The 18,455-nt window shown below is 40.2% G+C and overlaps 1 protein-coding gene and 1 long non-coding RNA gene across 4 annotated transcripts in view; one reads left to right on the top strand and one right to left on the bottom strand.

The window, feature by feature from the left end:
- The window catches only part of CEP76 (centrosomal protein 76), a 39,749-nt gene that overhangs the window by 17,234 nt on the left and 4,060 nt on the right, over positions 1-18,455 (bottom strand). For all 3 annotated transcript variants that reach the window (XM_055102547.2, XM_034944071.4, XM_055102548.2), the window contains exons 5-9: positions 16,756-16,941; positions 14,798-14,895; positions 10,894-11,022; positions 5,798-5,986; positions 217-383 (exon numbers count right to left, since the gene is read on the bottom strand). In XM_055102547.2, the coding sequence (XP_054958522.1) occupies positions 217-383; positions 5,798-5,986; positions 10,894-11,022; positions 14,798-14,895; positions 16,756-16,941 (769 nt within the window). The remainder of the gene's footprint in view (positions 1-216; positions 384-5,797; positions 5,987-10,893; positions 11,023-14,797; positions 14,896-16,755; positions 16,942-18,455) is intronic.
- LOC134729210 (uncharacterized) lies at positions 2,310-6,086 on the top strand. Its single transcript, XR_010110094.1, has 2 exons — positions 2,310-5,467; positions 5,811-6,086. It is a non-coding gene; the product is annotated as an uncharacterized LOC134729210 (long non-coding RNA).

The raw sequence follows: 18,455 nt of genomic DNA, 5'->3' as shown, positions 1-18,455 counted from the left end.
CAAAAATCAGCCAGGTGCGGTGGCACGTGCCTGTAATCCCAGCTATTTGGGAGGCTGAGGCAGGAGAATCTGCTTGAACCTGGGAGGTGGAGGTTGCAGTGAGCTGAGATTATGCCAGTGCACTCCAGCCTGAGCGACAGAGCGAGACTCCATCTCAAAAAAAAAAAAAAAAACTTATAACTACATTTTAATATCCTTATAAACTTAGTAAACTACCTGTGTCCTGTTAAACTCTCCCAAAAAGTGATGGTCCCATCAGTTCCACAAGTCATAACCCATGCATGAGGTACTCCTTTTGCCTTGGTCCCAACACAAACAAAGGCTTCTAATCCATATCCAAGAAGAAGGCTGCATAGAAGGTTAGCGTGATCTTCACAGTCACCCTGGAAGATAAATTAAAATGAAGTATTCATTCTTCCATATTATTTCCTCATTACATACTTAAATACTAAATTATAATAAAAATTTATTGGCTGGGCACAGTGGCTCACACCTGTAATCCCAACACTTTGGGAGGCCAAGGCAGGTGGATCATATGACGTCAGGAGTTTAAGACCAGCCTGGCCAACATAAGGAAACTCTGTCTCTACTAAAAATACAAAAATTAGCCGGGTGTGGTGGCACACACCATTAGTCCCAGCTACTCGGGAGGCGAGGCAAGAGAATCACATGAACTTGGGAGGCAGAGGTTGCAGTGAGCTGCAATCACGCCACTGCATTCCAGCCTCAGCAACAGAGTAAGATTCTGTTTCCAAAAAAAAAAAAAAAATGTTTATAAAGAACTCACACAACACAGAAAGAAAAGTAGAACTTTTTTTTTTTTTTTTGAGACAGGGTCTTCCTCTGTCACCCAGGCTGGTGACATGATTCATAGCAGCCTTGACCTCCCGGGCTTAAGTGATTTTCCCATCTCAGCCTCCCAAGTAGCTGGGACTAAAGGTGTGCACCACGACACCTAGCTAATTTTTAAATTTTTTTTGTATAAACAGGGGTCTTACTGTGTTACCCAGGCTGCTCTTGAACTCCTGGGCTCAAGTGATCCTCCTGCCTCAGCCTCCCAAAGTGTTGGGATTACAGGCATGAGCTCCTGTGCCCAGCATGGAATATTTTAATAGATTAATAGCTGAAGGACATGAACAAACAAGCAAACAAGTCATACAGCAAGAAATGCAAATAAATGGAAAACACTCAACCAATGACTGATAGTATCTATATGTGATAATTTCAAGAAAATATATACATAAGAAAAATGACTGGCAAGAACAACAACAAAATGCCAACAATGGTTAATACTGGGGACGTTATATATAATTTTCCACTCTATTTTCCAGATTTTCTTTGGTTATATTACTTTCAATTTTAAAAAGTTATAAAGACCCATAAAAAAATATAAAATATTAGCTGGGTATGGTGGTGTGTGCCTGTAATCCCAGCTACTCGGGAGGCTGAGGCAGGAGAATCGCTTGAACCCGGGAGGCAGAGATTGCAGTGAGCTGAGATCGTGCCACTGCACTCCAGCCTGGACAACAGAGTGAGACTCTGTCTCAAAAAAAAAAAAAAGAAAAAAAGAAAAGAAAATATCTGATACTGTGTTCTGTGAAAAAAATTAACAAGATATTAAACACTATGGCTACAATTTTGTATTTAAGTGTAGGAAGACTACACGCGAAAGCAAAAATAACTATTTGAGTTGAGTGTCCGAACGAAGAAATTTCTTTTTTTTTTCCTCTCTTTTGAGATAGGGTCTAGTTCTGACACCCAGGCTGGAGTGCAGTGGCATGATCTCAGCTCACTGCTGCCTTGACGTCCTCAGCTCACTGCAGCCTTGATGTCCCCAGCTCAAGTGATTCCCCCGCCTCAGCCTCCTGAATAGCTGGGACCACAGGCACTCATCACCAGGCCCAGCTATTTTTTGTGTTTTTGTAGAGACAAGGTTTCACCAAGTTGCCCTGGCTGGTCTCGAATTCCTGGACTCAAGCAATCCGCTTGCCTCAGCCTCCCAAAGTGCTGGGACTACAGGCATGAGCCACCTTACCTGGCCAAGAAATCTCTTTCTCCAAAAAATTGGATTTGGTGGTGCTACAGTTTTTTAAAAAAAATTAACTGTAAGAAAACAAATAGCATTTTATAGTTCTTAAAGTGGCTTTACAAAAATGTAATAACCAATCTTTTATTTTTTAATTTACTTTTTTCTTTTTTGAGACGTAGTCTCACTCTGTCACCCAGGCTGGAATGCAGTGGCATGACCTCGGCTCACTACAACCTCCTCCTCCTCCCGGGTTCCAATGATTCTCAGCCTCCCGAGTAGCTAGGACTACAGGCGTGCACCACCACACCCAGCTAATTTTTGTATTTTTAGTAGAGATAGAGTTTCACCATGTTGGCCAGGTTGGTCTTGAACTCCTGACCTCAAGTGATCCACCCACCTCGGCCTCCCAAAGTACTGGGATTACAGGCATGAGCCACTGCGCCTGGCTTAATCAACCTTTTAGACCCAATTATTTCTGAGATTTTGTCCTAAAGAAAATTCAGAAGTAAAATAATAATATCTGCAAAGATAGTCAGTGTGAAAGTTCATTCACGGCAACATTAAAAAATTTAAAATGAGCTTAACTTTATGGCCAGGTGTGCCAGCTTTTGCCTGTAATCTCAGCACTTTGGGAGGCTGAGGCGGGCAGATCACTTGAGGCCAGGAGTTTGAGACCACCCTGGCCAAGAAACCCCATCTCTACTAAAAATACCAAAAAAAAAAAAAAAAGCCAGGCATGGTGGCTCCATGCCTGTAGTCCCAGCTACTCAGGAGGCTGAGGTAGGAGAATTGCTTGAGGCTGGGAGGCGGAGGTTGCAGTGAGCCGAGATCGTGACACTGCACTCCAGCCTGGGCGACAGAGCGAGACCCCGTCCTAAACAAAAACAAAAGAAAACAACAACAAAACCACTGAATAAAAAAAAAAGAGCCTAACTTGGCAGTTCCTACAATAGGGAAACAGTTAAGTGTATTTTGTATATTGACTCAAGAAAACTTAAACACTCATTAAAAAATGGAAATCAGCACTTTAGGAGGCAGAGGCGGGCAGATCACCTAACGTCAGGAGTTCGAGACCAGCCCAGCCAACACAGTGAAACCCCATCTCTACTAAAAATACAAAAATGAGCTGGGGGTGGTGGCGGGCACCTGTAATCCCAGCTACTAGGGAGGCTGAGGCAGGAGAACCGCTTGAACCCAGGAGACGGAGGTTGCAGTGGGCCGAGATCATGCCATTGCACTCCAGCCTGGGCGACAAGAGGAAAACTCTGTCTCATTTAAAAAAAAAAAGGAAATCAGAAAGACTGTAGCAACACATAGAAAAATGTTCATAGCATAATGCTTAATTATAAAGCAAGATACAAAAATTTATTTACAATAATTATAATTATGAAATAAATGATACATATACAGCAGAAAAAATATAAAAAGAAATAATAAACTAGGAATAGAATTATAGGTAAAGTTTCACCATTACTGTTGTAACGCTGTTGTTTGTACAGTAAAAAAATCTAAATATATATATTATATATATATTACATATATATATTTTTTGAGACAGAGTCTTGCTCTGTCATACAGTTTGGAGTGCAGTGGCGCGATCTCAGCTCACTGCAACCTCCACCTCATGGGTTCAAGTGATTCTCCTTTTTTTGTTTTTAGTAGAGATAGGGTTTCACCGTATCAGCAAGGATGATCTCGATCTCCTGACCTCGTGATCCGCCTGCCTCAGCCTCCCAAAGTGCTGGGATTGCAGGCGTAAGCCACCACACCTGGCCCATGCCTGGGTAATTTTTATAGTTTTTTAGAGACAGGGATTTTGCCATGTTGCCCAGGTTTGTCTGGAACTTCTGGGCTCAAGTGATTTGCCCACCTTGGCCTACCCAAGTGCTGGAATTGCAGGCGTGAGCCACCATGCCTGGCCTGCTGTCACCTTTATTTTTTTTGAGACAGAGTCTCACTCTGTCGCCCAGGCTAAAGATAGTTTTTTGTTTTTTTTTTTTGAGATGGAGTTTTGCTCTTATTGCCCACACTGGAGTGCGATGGCATGATCTCGGCTCACTGCAACCTCCACCTCCCAGGTTCAAGTGATTCTCCTGCCTCAGCCTCCCAAGTAGCTGGGATTACAGGAGCCCGCCACCGTGGCTGGCTAATGTTTGTATTTTTTCAGTAGAGATGGAGTTTCTCCATGTTAGCCAGGCTGTTCTAGAACTCCCGACCACAGGTGATCCACCATCCCCGGCCTCCCAAAGTGCTGGGATTACAGGCGTGAGCCACCGCGCCTGGCCTAAAGATAGTTTTACTTGTTTGTTATCATACTATCAACATTTTTAGAACACAGATTAGGAAATATCCCATAATCTATAAAATTAGTTTACTAAAATCAAGTCATTCAAAAAGTGTAATTAAATATACATTTGTATTTAAATACAAACTAAACAAAATAGCATGCAATTCAAGATTTTTTCTATTTTAATATTTTTTCTATATTAATTTTGTACTGCCATTTTCTCTTTTTTTTTTTATGGAGTTTTGCTCGTTGCCCAGGCTGGAGTGCAATGGCGCGATCTCAGCTCACCACAGCCTCCGCCTCCCAGGTTCAAGCAATTCTCCTGCCTCAGCCTCCTCAGTAGCTAAGATTATAGGCATGTGCCACCACACCACGCTAATTTTGTACTTTTAGTGGAGACGGGGTTTCTCCACGTTGGTCAGACTGGTCTCGAACTCCTGACCTCAGGTGATCCACCCACCTCGGCCTCCCAAAGTGCTGGGATTACAGGCATGAGCCACCGCGCCCAGCCTTATTTTCTCTTTTTTAAAGATGTATTATCTGAGCAAATTGCAACACATCAGTAGTACCAGAAAGCCATGGTCTGGTCCTGGTGCTGTTCCTAATTCATTCTGCAACTTGATTTCTGAGATTTTAGCACTTGTAGGTCCCTACATCACAGAAATCACAATAAATAAGAAACTACATGAGAAAATAAAGATGCTGAGTTTTTTGTGTATTGATATTTAAATGTTATGAAAAACGAACAAGGTTCTGACGTGGTCAAGTTGATAGCACCCCAAAGCGGTTAGTTCCAGGACCCTTGCAAAACAAAATCCGTGGATACTCAAGGCTTATATAAAATAGTTTTTTTTTTTTTTTTTTTTGAGACGAGTCTTCCTCTGTCCTCAGGCTAGAGTGCAATGGTGCGATCTCAGCTCACTGCAACCTCCGCCTCCAGGGTCCAAGTGATTCTCCTGCCTCAGCCTCCTGAGTAGCTGGGATTACAGGCACACGACACCATGCCCAGATAATTTTTTGTATTTTAGTACAGATAGGGTTTCACCATGTTGCCCAGACTGGTCTTGAACTCCTGACCTCAGGTGATCCACCTGCCTCAGCCTCCCAAAATGCTGGGATACAGGCATGAGCCACTGCGGCCAGCCAAAATGGTATAGTATTTTATATATAACCTAAGCACATCCTCCTATATACTTTAAATCACCTCTAAATTGTTTAAAAATCTCAATACAATGTAAATGCTACATAAACGTTGTTACACACCATTTTTTTATTTGTACTATTTTTTATTATTGTATTGTTATTTTTTACTTTTATAAGTATTTTTGATCTGCAGTTGGTTGAATCTACAGATACAGAACCTGTGGGTACAGAGGGTTGACTATATGTGCATTTTTCTAAGGCATTCTTTTACAAATGGATAACAAATTCAGAGTAACTATGATATACTGCTACTTAATTCTATTATGTGTGTATAATACCTTGTTTCTACAGAGAAAGGCCAGCAGAGTGCACCACTGCTCCTGTTTACCTCCTCCTCCAATAACAGGAGCTCGTTCATAACCAAGGACATTAACAAATCTTGCTGCTTGCCTTGGAGTATCAAGAAGCCGTCCAGCTCGAAGTGGTTTAACATAGGAACAGACTGGTCTATTTATCCCATTTTCATCCTAGGGAAAAGGGGAAAAACATCTGTAATGACATATTAATCATCCCCAATTATGTTTTTCTCAAATACATTAATGTAGGATAAAATAATTCAGCATACCATTGATTGAGTGCTTACCTTGTATCCAGTATTTGGCTGCAAAGTGCTGTGTATATAATTTCCCTTAATCCTCATCTCCATTATTTTCATTTTATAGATGAAAACTGAGGAGCTACAGCTATTATGCAACAGAGCCAGGTTCAAGCTCTGAGCTGTTTTACTCCAAAGGCTGTGGCAATAAGAACTCCTCTGAGAAATGTGTGGGTAGGTATGTAGGGGAGGGAGAAGTGCTCTAAGCTGAAGTATTTTTTCACATTACCATATAGAATTTAACAACATATAGCCAGACAGAACAAATAACTCTTCTGATTGGCTGATATAACAGAAATGATTGTAGCTTGATTCTAGTTTGTTTCCATTAGGGCCTCAAATTTAGAGATCCACAGGAAACAATAATTTGTTAACCAAGTCAACTGAAAGCAAAATTTCAAAAAACACTCTAGAAAAAGTTTTACATCCTAAATACAGGATATCTCCTGGTGTTGGTGCTGAATAACTTGTATGCATATATAGGTCTCTGATGACTGTCTACCACTGTGATTTTACAGTTAGTATTACCAAAGCCCACAATCTCTTTACCTTCATGGTTACTGATACGGCACTGTGAAAGGGCCACTTACTATTCAAGATTTGGAGATGACCTACCCTCCCTGATAGGGTTCCTCAGGACATGAGATCTAACCCAGCCAACAGAAACACCATCTGTTTGAATTATCAGAACCACTGATGTCTTTCTCCACAACCACAACATCTTTTTCCAATATAGTCCCATACTTTAGCCAGGAAAAAAAAAAACTCACTTATTTACATTTGATTATAATGAGAAAGATCATTAATTTTTATGTTGCAGAGCAAATTGGCTATAGATTCCACTCATACCTATAGTTCTCAACTGCAGAAGGCATCAATTTTTTTTTTTTTTTTTTTTTTTGAGACAGAGTCTCGCTGTTGTCCAGGCTGGAGTGCAGTAGCGTGATCTCGGCTCGCTGCAACCTCCGCCCGCGGGTTCAAGCAATTCTTGTGCCTCAGCCTCCTGAGTAGCTGGGATTACAGGTATGTGCCACCACACCTGGCTAATTTTTGTATTTTTGTAGAGATGGGGTTTCACGATGTTGACCAGGCTGGTCTCAAACTCCTGACCTCAAGTGATCCGCCCACCTCGACCTCCCAAAGTGCTGGGATTACAGGCGTGAGCCACTGTGCCTGGCCTAGAGGGCACCAATTTTTAAAACAGAGGATTATTATTCTAATTTTGGGGGGATGTAGAGAACTATGGTTTTCTTTTACATGAACTTAGCATTACTAATAATCTAGTGTGGTATAAGAATACTAAGTCCTGAAATCACAAACTAAATATTAAAAGGATATCCTCAATCCTCAAGTGATTTACATTTTCTTAAAACCTAATGGCCTTAGGCTGGGCACGGTGGCTCACGCCTGTAATCCCAGCACTTTGGGAGGCCAAGGCGGGTGGATCACGAGGTCAGGAGATCAAGACCATCCTGGCTAACATGGTGAAACCCCGTCTCTACTAAAAATACAAAAAAAATTAGCCGGGCATGTGGTCCCAGCAACTTGGGAGGCTGAGGCAGGAGAATGGCATGAATCTGGGAGGCGGAGCTTGCAGTGAGCCGAGATCGTGCCACTGCACTCCAGCCTGGGCGAGAGCGAGACTCCATCTCAAAAAAGAAAAAAAAAAAAACCTAGTGGCCTTTAAGTTCAATTTCTGTAACTTATTTTAAAGTTTCTTGCACTAAAAAGTTCAAAAAGCATCATTCAATGAATTACTACTGTACTATAGCAAAACCAGCTAACAAAGGGTAAAAAGAATAATGAATTTTTAAGTATAATGGCCACGGCAAATCTACATATCTTTGGTTAGGATTGAGGTGCAGGACTGTTACTCCTATTCTTACAAATCCACTAACAGGCAAGAAAAGATGAGCACATAAGAAGTGGAAGCATTTGCCTAAGTCAATCATCAATAGTAGCATCTTAGAATGTAAGATATATCGTTTTATTACAGCAATATTCTAATATTATCTAAATATATCCCCACAAGCTACTTAAGTGTTTTGAAAAGTTAATATTTCAACCTCTGAATGGGCACTGTCCAGTGAGAAAATCACTAACCATTATGAGCTATTTAAATTTTAATTAAAATTTAAAATTCAATTATTTTTAGTCATAATAGCCACATTTTGAATGCTCAGTACATGGCTGGTGGCTACCATACTGGTTAGCACAGATACAGAATATTTCCATCATTGCAAAAAAGTTCTTGGCCAGGTGTGGTGGCTCACGCCTATGATCCCAGCACTTTGGGAGGCCGAGGCGGGCGGGTCATGAGGTCAGGAGATCGAGACCATCCTGGCTAACACAGTGAAACCCCATCTCTACTAAAAACACAAAAAATTAGCCAGGCATGGTGGCACGTGCCTGTAGTCCCAGCTACTTGGGAGGCTGAGGCAGGAGAATCACTTGAATCTGGGAGGTGGAGGTTGCAGTGAGCCAAGATCGCACCACTGCACTCAAGCCTGGGTGACTGAGACTCTGTCTCACAACAACAACAAAAACAAGTTCTTTACTTTACTTTCAGTGCTGGATACATTAGAAATTTTTTTGGCCTGGATATGTATATTAACGTTTTGATTTATAACTATTGTTTTTATAATTAGATTGACTGCTTTACACTGATGTTGTTTAATTTCAGAACTGGTCAAACACAGGAAGCAGCAGCAAGAAACAGTTCTGAGGAATCTAAATTAAATCAGCATTTTATTTACTCTATGTATATGGAAAGAGGTGGCATAAACCAAAAAGGCACCAGTTGAAACTCCAATTTAATACAGACTTTGCCATGACTGAGTTGCTGTTTGGCCTTGAAGACTGTTCACTTCTCTAACCTTCATACTGTTTACAAAAAGAGCCAATGCCTGGCCACTTGACAATCTTATACGGTTACTGTGAAACTAAATTACCTTCTATGGTTCAAATCTTACAATGAATTCTGAGAGAGGAACTCGTTTATTTCCTAAAAGAAAATCCCACTTCCTTGACTTCCTTAGTGCATTTCCACTTCTTCCTCCTCTTTGATCCTGCCATTTCTCTGATTCACTGCCTCACTCCATCCTGAGTCCTCTCTAGTTCCTAATTCCACGTGGCAATGAATAAATGCCTCAGACTATATAGACAGCAGGGAGCCAGTTTTTAAAAAATATATATATATATATGTATATTTTTTGTTGTTGTTATTGTTTTGAGACAGAGTCTCACTCTGTCGCCCAGGCTGGAGTGCAATGGCGTGATCTTCGCTCACTGCAACCTCCGCCTCCCAAGTTAAGCAATTCTCCTGCCTCAGCCTCCTGACTAACTGGGATTATAGGTGCCTGCCACCAAGCCTGGCTAATTTTTGTATTTTTAGTAGAGACAAGGTTTCGCCATGTTGGCCAGGCTGGTCTCAAACCCCTGACCTCAGAGGATCCACCTGCCTCGGCCTCCCCAAGTGCTGGGATTACAGGCGTGAGCCACCGCGCCTGGCCAGGAAGCCAGTTATATTTTGATTGGTTTCTCCTTGCCTTTGTCCTGATAATGTTGTTACCTTGCCAACCAGTCATTCAATATATAAACAACGCTATCAGAAAGTCAGAAGCCATTTCCCTTATTCCCACCTCTAGTCAACCTCTCATTCCCAAGCTCCCCATCTGGACACTAAACCACTTTTAGCCTGTTCCAAAATCTAGGGAAAGTAGGGTAAAGCTGGATGAATGTACAGTATTTGAGAAACTTAACTTAAAATAATATACTACACTATACTTACATGAAAGCATCCATATGAGGCTGAATATATACAAAATATTTGAACTGTTCCTTAGGAGTTACAAAAAATACGTGAACCTGACCAAATTTTTTTTTTTTTTTTTTTTTAGACGGAGTCTTGCTCTGTTGCCCAGGCCGGACTGCAGTGGTGCTATCTCAGCTCACCCCAAGTTCTGCCTCCCGGGTTCACGCCATTCTCCTGCCTCAGCCTCCCGAGTAGCTGCGACTATAGGAGCCCGCCATCACGCCCGGCTAATTTTTTGTGTTTTTAGTAGAAATGGGGTTTCACGGTGTTAGCCAGGATGGTCTCCATCTCCTGACCTCTTGATCCACCCACCTCAGCCTCCCCAAGTGCTGGGATTACAGGCGTGAGCCACCGCGCCTAGCTGACCTGACCATATATTTTATATTGGTCTGTTAAAGAGAGAAAATGGGTTTAGGACTCAGGAAAAATGGAGGCAGAGATATATAGTTGAAATGCTTCAGTTAAACATTACTGGTCACTGGCTTAGAAGTCGTGGTTATGTACAATTTTTTTTTAAACCCTAACAAAAAATATATATATGCCCAGAGCCCCCCAGTTCTGCACACAAGAGCTGGATTTACATATAACCTGCGAAGTGTCCAAATGGTTAATTATTTAGCACTAAGTATCAAGCAAATACACATTCCAAGTTAAACAAAATGGATTTTCATCTACTTTAAATCAAATATATTCAGAAAGGGTTTAAAACACAATAGTTGACTCAACCTGAGAAAGGTAATTTTTCAAAAACCCACAATAACTGAAATTGAAAGTAAAATAAGACATAGATTGATCTTGCCACTCACTATGCAGTGAAAGAGAATATTACAAAATCAGCATTTTATTTTACAAATATACTTTTATTTTTTGGAATACATTTTACAAATAAATATTAAATGAAATTTACACACATAACAGTAAATCTCAAATACAGGCATAAAATTATTCTAATATAATTTACAAACCTGTGCAAAAATCTTAACCAGTCGTGAGTTGTGTGAGGGTCGAATTTGCAAATATTCTCTCCACCATTGCTTAGCATATACAAGAAATAATCGCTCTTTCTCTGCAGTTTTCTGACGTTCCAAAGCAAGCTTGAAATTTAAAAAAATATTTTTCAATTTCTATTCATTATCTTTAATTACTATAAAATATGTAGCAAATTTATCTACTCTACATCATTACCACGCTAATCTGAGTCATCATCATCTTCTATAAGAGCCTCCTGACTTCCCTGTTTCTACACTTACCCCTAGTACAATCCCATCTCCATACAATAATCATAAGTCACCTTTTTCTCCTCCCAAGACAGAATTTTTTTTTTTTTTTTTTTGGTTGTGGGGGATGCAGTCTTGCTCTGTTGCCCAGGCTGGAGTGCAGTGGCAAGATCTCAACTCACTGCAACCTCCGCCTCCCACGTTCAAGCAATTCTCCTGCCTCAGCCTCCTGAGTAGCTGGGACTACAGGCACGTGCCACCACACTCAGCTAAATTTTTTTTTGTATTTTTAGTAGAGACAGGGTTTCACCACATTGGTCAAGCTAGTCTTGAACTCCTGAGCTCATGATCCGCCCGCCTTGGCCTCCCAAAGTGCTGGGATTACCGCGCCTGGCCCAGAAATTTTTAAATAGTAAATCATACAAGCCGGGCATGGTGGCTCACACCTGTAATCACATTTTGGGAGGCCAAGGCAGGTGGATCATTTGAGGTCAGGGGTTCGAGACCAGCCTGGCCAACACGGTGAAACCCCATCTCAACTAAAAATACAAAAACTAGCTGGGGATGGTGGTACATGCCTGTAATCCCAGCTACTCGGGAGGCTGAGGCAGGAGAATTGCTTGAACCCGGGAGGCAGAGGTTGCAGTGAGCCGAGTTCATGCCACCATACTCCACCCTGGGCGATAGAGTGAGACTCTATCTCAAAAAAAAAAAAACATACTGTCATTCTCTTGTTAAAACACTTCATTCTCCATCACATTGCAAAATACCTGCCCTGGCCTATGAACTCTGGCCCGACTATCTCATTTTCTCCTCTCTCCCCAACCCACTACGCTCTAGCCACACAGGGCTTTCGGTCCTCCATAGGGGCTTTTGTTCTAGGCTGTTCCCAGTGCTGGAAGCTCAGCCCCAATCTTTGCATGGCTGGTTACTTCCTGTCGTTCAGACTCTTTCCCTACCTTAGTCACTCGACCTATAATTAGCCACCCAATAACCACTGTATCATATCACCTGTAATAATTCTCCAAAAAACACCTTCTACTATCTGATTATTTTGTTTGCTGACTTATTGTTTCTCCTGCACTAGAATCTAAATTCCTTGAGAGCAAGCTGTCTAGCTGTCTGCTGCCCTATACACAGCTACATCTCCAGTGTCTAGAACAGTGTCTAGCACATTTTGACATCTATTTAGGATCCATACATATTTCTGACTTTAATTTCTTTTAAGAGACAGGGTCTTGCTCTGTCACCCAGTCTGGAGTGCTACTGCATGATCATGGCTCACTGTAGCCTTGAATTCCTGGGCTCAAGCGATCCTCCCACCTCAGCCTCCCCAGTAGCTGGGACTACAGGAATGCACCACCATGTGCAGTTAATTTTTAAAAACTTCTGTAGAGATGAAGTCTACCTATGTTGCCCAGGCTGGTCTTGAACTCCTGGCCTGAAGTGATCCTCTTACCTTGGCCTCCCAAAGTGCTGGGATTACAGATTAATTAGCCTGGCTAAAATTTTTAATAGTGCAATTTTAAAGAGAAAATTAGAAGCAATTTATTTATCAGATAATAGAATAAACTTATGTTTTAGTCACTAGAAATTATAAATATGACAGTGGAAATATGAGAAAATACATATAAAATAATGTTAAGTTTAAAAAGGAGAACCTGGCGGGGCACAATGGTCCATGTCTGCAATCCCAATGTTTTGGGAGGCTGAGGCAGGTGGATTGCTTGAGGCTGGGAGTCTGAGGTTTCAGTGAGCTATAATCACACCACTGCACTCAAGCCTGAGAGTCAGAGTGAGATGCTGTCTCTAAAAGAATAAAATTTAATTAAAAAAAACAAGCTACTACCCCAAAAAAGTAGAGCCCAAACATTTACTTTATATGTCACATAAATATATGAATAACATGATTAAAACTCATGTATACCACTTTGGGAGGCCGAGGCAGGCAGATCACGAGGTCAAGAGATCGAGACAATCCTGGCCAACATGGTGAAACCCTGTCTCTATTAAAAATACAAAAATTAGCTGGGCGTGGTGGCACCTGCCTGTAGTCCCAGCTACTCAGGAGACTGAGGCAGGAGAATTGCTTGAACTCGGGAGGCAGACGTTGCAGTGAGCCAAGATTGCACCACTGCACTCCAACCTGGCGACACAGCGAGACTCTGTCTGAAAAAAACAAACAAAAAAACCCCTCACGTATACACATAATGTATATGTGTGTATACACCATTTATTTAAGAGACAGGGTCTTAGTCTGTAACCCAGGCTAGTGTGCAGTGGTACAATCACAGCTCACTGTAACCTCAAATTCCTGGGTCAAGCAATCCTCCCATTTCAGCTTCCCAAGCAGCTGGGACTACAAGTATGTACCACCATGCTTGACTAATTTTTTAAAATTTTTGTAGAGACAGGGTCTCACTATGTTGCCCAAGCTGGTCCTAAACTGCTGGACTCAAAAGTGATCCACCCACCTTAGCCTCCCACAGGGCTGGGTATTTATTTGAGTAACATCAAAGTTGGTTCCCACTATGTGGTTTCAGGTATATATACCACCCATGACACATGTCAGAAGCTAGAGATTAGAGGGAGATGAGAGTTTACAAAAGGAAGGAAAAAAAGTTTAAAGAAAACAGCGCAGGACATTGTTGGCCTGAGGGAGAAGCACTAGCATCTAAACACAGGTCTGTAAAAGGAACAATATGACAGGCAGGGTGGAGTAAAGGGTGGCGTATGTAATCAAGGAGAACCATTCCACAAGTGCCATCCCAGCAAGTCAGCAGATAATGAGAACCTCCAAACTAAACACTGGCAAGAACTAAACATGGATGGCAAATCCAATGTGAAGGAATGAAAAAATCTGCCGATCTTTTAAGACCCAGGAAGAAAGTAATTCATCAGAGACCTGACAGTGGAATTAGGGAAAAAAACCTCTCCAAACACACTCTAAAAGTGGCAAGCACTTCTACCCTGAGAGAACAGAGCAGAAAAGACATAAGCAGCAAGCTTTCAATAAATGCCTGCGAAAGAACGTTAAAATCCCACCCCACTGAGGTTGCACTTTACTCTTTTATCTTCTTCAGCTTTATCCTGTAATTCTTTTTTTTTTTTTCTTTTTTTTGAGATGGAGTCTTGCTCTGTTGCCCAGGCTGGAGTGCACTGGTGCGATCTGGGCTCACTGCAAGCTCCTCTTCCCGGTTCACGCCATTCTCCTGCCTCAGCCTCCCGAGTAGCTGGTACTACAGGCGCCCGCCACCGCGCCCACCACCACGCCCGGCTAATTTTTTTTTTGTATTTTTAGTAGAGGCGGGGTTTCACCGTGTTAGCCAGGATGGTCTCGATCTCCTGACCTTGTGATCCGCCCGCCTCGGCCTCCCAAAGTGCTGGTACTACAGGCGTGAGCCACCGGCCTATCCTGTAATTCTTATGCTGTCTCAATAAATGTTCATCGTATTTCCCAAACTAGACTACAGATTCTCCTAGGAAAACAATCTTGTCTTTATTTTCTTCCTCATCCTTTTTGTGAACCTTTGAGTGCTAATCTAGAAATAAATGATAATTTTCTAAAAATAGAGTGCTTTCTAGGATCAACAGGTAAATACACTACTATGAAAACAAACACACAAAAAAAGAGAAACTCATAAGTATTTACCTGTGTGTTCACTACTTCTTGAGATAATGTTTGATTGAGTGGTGGATACATTTCAAGTTTTATATTTAAAATTCCCACAGAAACTTTTGATTCTGTGCCTATAAACATAAATATTTTGAACTTCAGAGATTTCAATACTATATATATTTAGTCAACCAAAGTCTAACCAAAATAATTTAGGCACTTGGTGTTTTATCACTTACATGGAATAAAGATAACATTCAACATTACCTTTAATATTCATATTAAAATGAACCAAATCAATTTTTTTAAACAAAGGTGTTTAATTATAAGGAGATTATTTTCTTAGCTTTCTGACACTCTTTTTCTTCTTTAAGTAGAGATGGGGTCTATGTTATTCAGGTTGGTCTTAAACTCCAGGGCTCAAGTGATATTCCTGCCTCAGCCTTCCAAAGTGCTTGGTGGGATTACAGGCATGAGCCACTACACATGGCTTTTCTAACAGGTTTTAAGAAACTTTTCTGACTTAGATTTGAGACTCTTAATTTTTGTCTTAATTAAATGTATAATATCAACCAGACTTACATTAAATTCAAAGTCAAAGCAACTGTTAACACCTCATTCTGTCTCCACACACACACACACACACACTAAAAATTAGAAAGCATTTATATTGTCACTTATAGTAACTCCCATTTGTCACTCCCCATTATCCAATTACAGGCTGAGTAGAAATTTTCAATCCATGCCTGGATTTGAAGAACTAGAAAACAAATATACTTCACATCAAAACGATTTAATGTTTCTTCAGTTAATCAGAATCTGCTTGTTTCCAGGTCACTGCTACGATTATCATGTTAGGCCTATTTTTGAAGACAAATTGGGTATTGTTTTTGAAAATAAATTTCTTACATAAAGGACACTTTTTCTATAATTTTTATTTAAAGAAAAATACATTCTTGGTATGACTTATTAAAATCTAAATTACTGGCTGGGCGCGGTGACTCACGCCAATATCCCAGCACTTTGGGAGGCCGAGGCGGGCAGATCACGAGGTCAAGAGATCAAGACCATCCCGGCCAACATGGTGAAACCCCATCTCTACTAAAAATACAAAAATTAGCTGGGTGTGGTGGCGCAAGCCTGTAGTCCCAGCTACTTAGCAGGCTGAGCCAGTATAATCGCTTGAACCCAGGAGGCGGGGGTTGCAGTGAGCCGAGATTGCAGCACTGCACTCCAGCCTGGCGACAGAGCGAGACTCCATCTCAAATAATAATAATAATAATCATCATCATCATCATCTAAATTACTAAGACTATGCTGTCCACTGGCAAGGTTTAACTCTGTGACTAAGTTTAAAAACCAAAGTAATTCCATTATATGTTATAGATAAAACATTGGTAGGTTTTGTTTTCTCATTTTATTAGCAAGTATGTGTTACATAGCAGGCAGTGTGCAAGATTCCAAGGAGACTATGATAAATAAGATAGGCACCAGCTCTGCCCTCAAGGACTAGTTGATACTGACACTGAGCAAATTATTTCCTCTTCCAAGTCTCACTCACCCACACTGTAAAAGGTTGGGAGAACACCTACTCTGTATTTTGCAAGAATCACTGGTACCAAAGGGGATGTATTCCAGGGTGTGATGACTGGACACACATAAGTTTGTATGTGTGTCAAGAATATTAATTTTCTTTATAGCCTTATATTTAATCAAATGAACTTGAAATTAAAACCCTCAAAATTCCTGTATTCATTTTCCAGAAAAAAACATTTCTCCTAAGACAAGGTCAGATTGACCATGAAGTGCTATACTGATATTATTCTTCAAGACATTTCTCAAGATTAGGATGCTGAGGTCCAATTGTAACTCTAACGAAATTCTATTTTACAGGTTTCCCTCTTGGATTATAAAAGCATTTTAAAGATATAAAATATATTTACAAATGAACTGTGGCTATAAAAAGGTTAACAATGATATATTAATCACCATACCTACACCCATAAGTTCCACAGTCAGACTGGTCACTCCATTTTCTGAGCCCAAAACCGATCGCCATTCCAGAAAATACGATGCTACTAAAGTCGTCTCACCAAATATGTCTGTTTTGATTAGCACCATATGAATTGGATCACTTATTGATAACATTGTTGTTGAATCAGCCATTCTAGTTCCATCACCTAGCAATATAATCCAAACGAAATTATACCACACTACATATTCAGTTAGGCCAACATAAAAGAATACTTTTATTAAACAGTAAATAATAAGCTTATATAAAACCAAATAGAACAATTTGCTAATGTCTCAGAAAGCATGCAAAAAACTGGAAATACAAGTACAGTCCTATTTCTATCACTAACTTTTCAGAAGACTGGCAAATTGTGATGAGTTATCCAGTAACTTACAGCATATCAGTGCTTTCTGATTCATAAGATAAGTCTGTTCTTTAAAAGTACTTAATTAAAGTATATGCTACTACAATAAAAAGCCTTCAAGTATGTCAATATTAATCCCCAAACTACCTCAAGAAATCCCTTTAACCTCCAGAAATTATCACTGTATAATTGACATACAACTGAAAAATACAGCACATTGAATCTAGCAATTTATCCTATTAATTGCCTTATTAAGGTAACATCTTTCAAAGGGAAAAAAATAAATTTTAGTAATGTTTCAGTCATCTTTAAATCTAAAATTGTGAAGACATCCTGAAACTTTGCTTAGTTTACAAATATAAAGATTTCCATACTGACAATTACAAAATACAAAATACCTTTACTGAAAGAAGCATAGTGTAAAACAATTACAGGAATCAAGTAGCATAAAATTTAGTTATGAGAATTACATGCTTTATTGGAGAAATAAGAAAAAAAAGAAAAAATTAAAATGACAGTTATACGTTCACATCTAAATTTGACTTTTTATTTATATTTATAAGTATAAAAATTTATTAAAAGTTTTTATAAATAATTTATAAATATTTATTTATTTATTTATTTAAACAGAGTCTCACTCTGTTGCCCAGGCTGGAGTGCAATGGCGTGATCTCGGCTCATTACACGTGCCTGCCACCATGCCCGGCTAGAAATTTTTGTATTTCTAGTAGAGACAGGGTTTCGACATGTTGGCTAGGCTGGTCTCGAACTCCTGACCTCAGGTGACCCACCTGCCTTGGCCTCCCAAAGTGCTGGGATTACAGGCATGAGCCACCACACCCAGCCTATTTTTTATTTTTTGTAGAGACAATGTCTCACTTTGCCCAGACTGGTCTTGAACTCCTGGCTTCAAATGATTCTCTCACCTAGACCTCCCAAAGTGTTGGGATTTCAGCTGTGAGTCACCGTGCTCAGCCTAAACTTTGACTTTTAAAAGTTACATAACATCATCAATCTGGTTATATTTTATAAATGAGAAGGACCACGTCTCATTTTCCACTATATCATCCCAGCACCTGCCTAGCATAACACTATGCACATAATAGGTATTTAAGTGTGTATTACTAAAGAATCAACAATGAAAACAGTCAAAAAATAATATCCAGGGAAAATGAATAGCAAACAGAATATTGCAAGAAGGTAGATAGTAGTTTAAATTGAAAAGAGCAGTGGGAAACAAAATAGATTCCTCCATTATAAATCTCTCCTTACGGAAAAAGTCATTATTATTGTTTCACAATAAAACATAACAAAGA

This window comes from Pan paniscus, chromosome 17, assembly GCF_029289425.2.
Source record: "Pan paniscus chromosome 17, NHGRI_mPanPan1-v2.0_pri, whole genome shotgun sequence".
Classification (NCBI taxonomy): Eukaryota; Metazoa; Chordata; class Mammalia; order Primates; family Hominidae; genus Pan; species Pan paniscus.
This window is presented reverse-complemented; position numbering and strand designations above follow the sequence as displayed.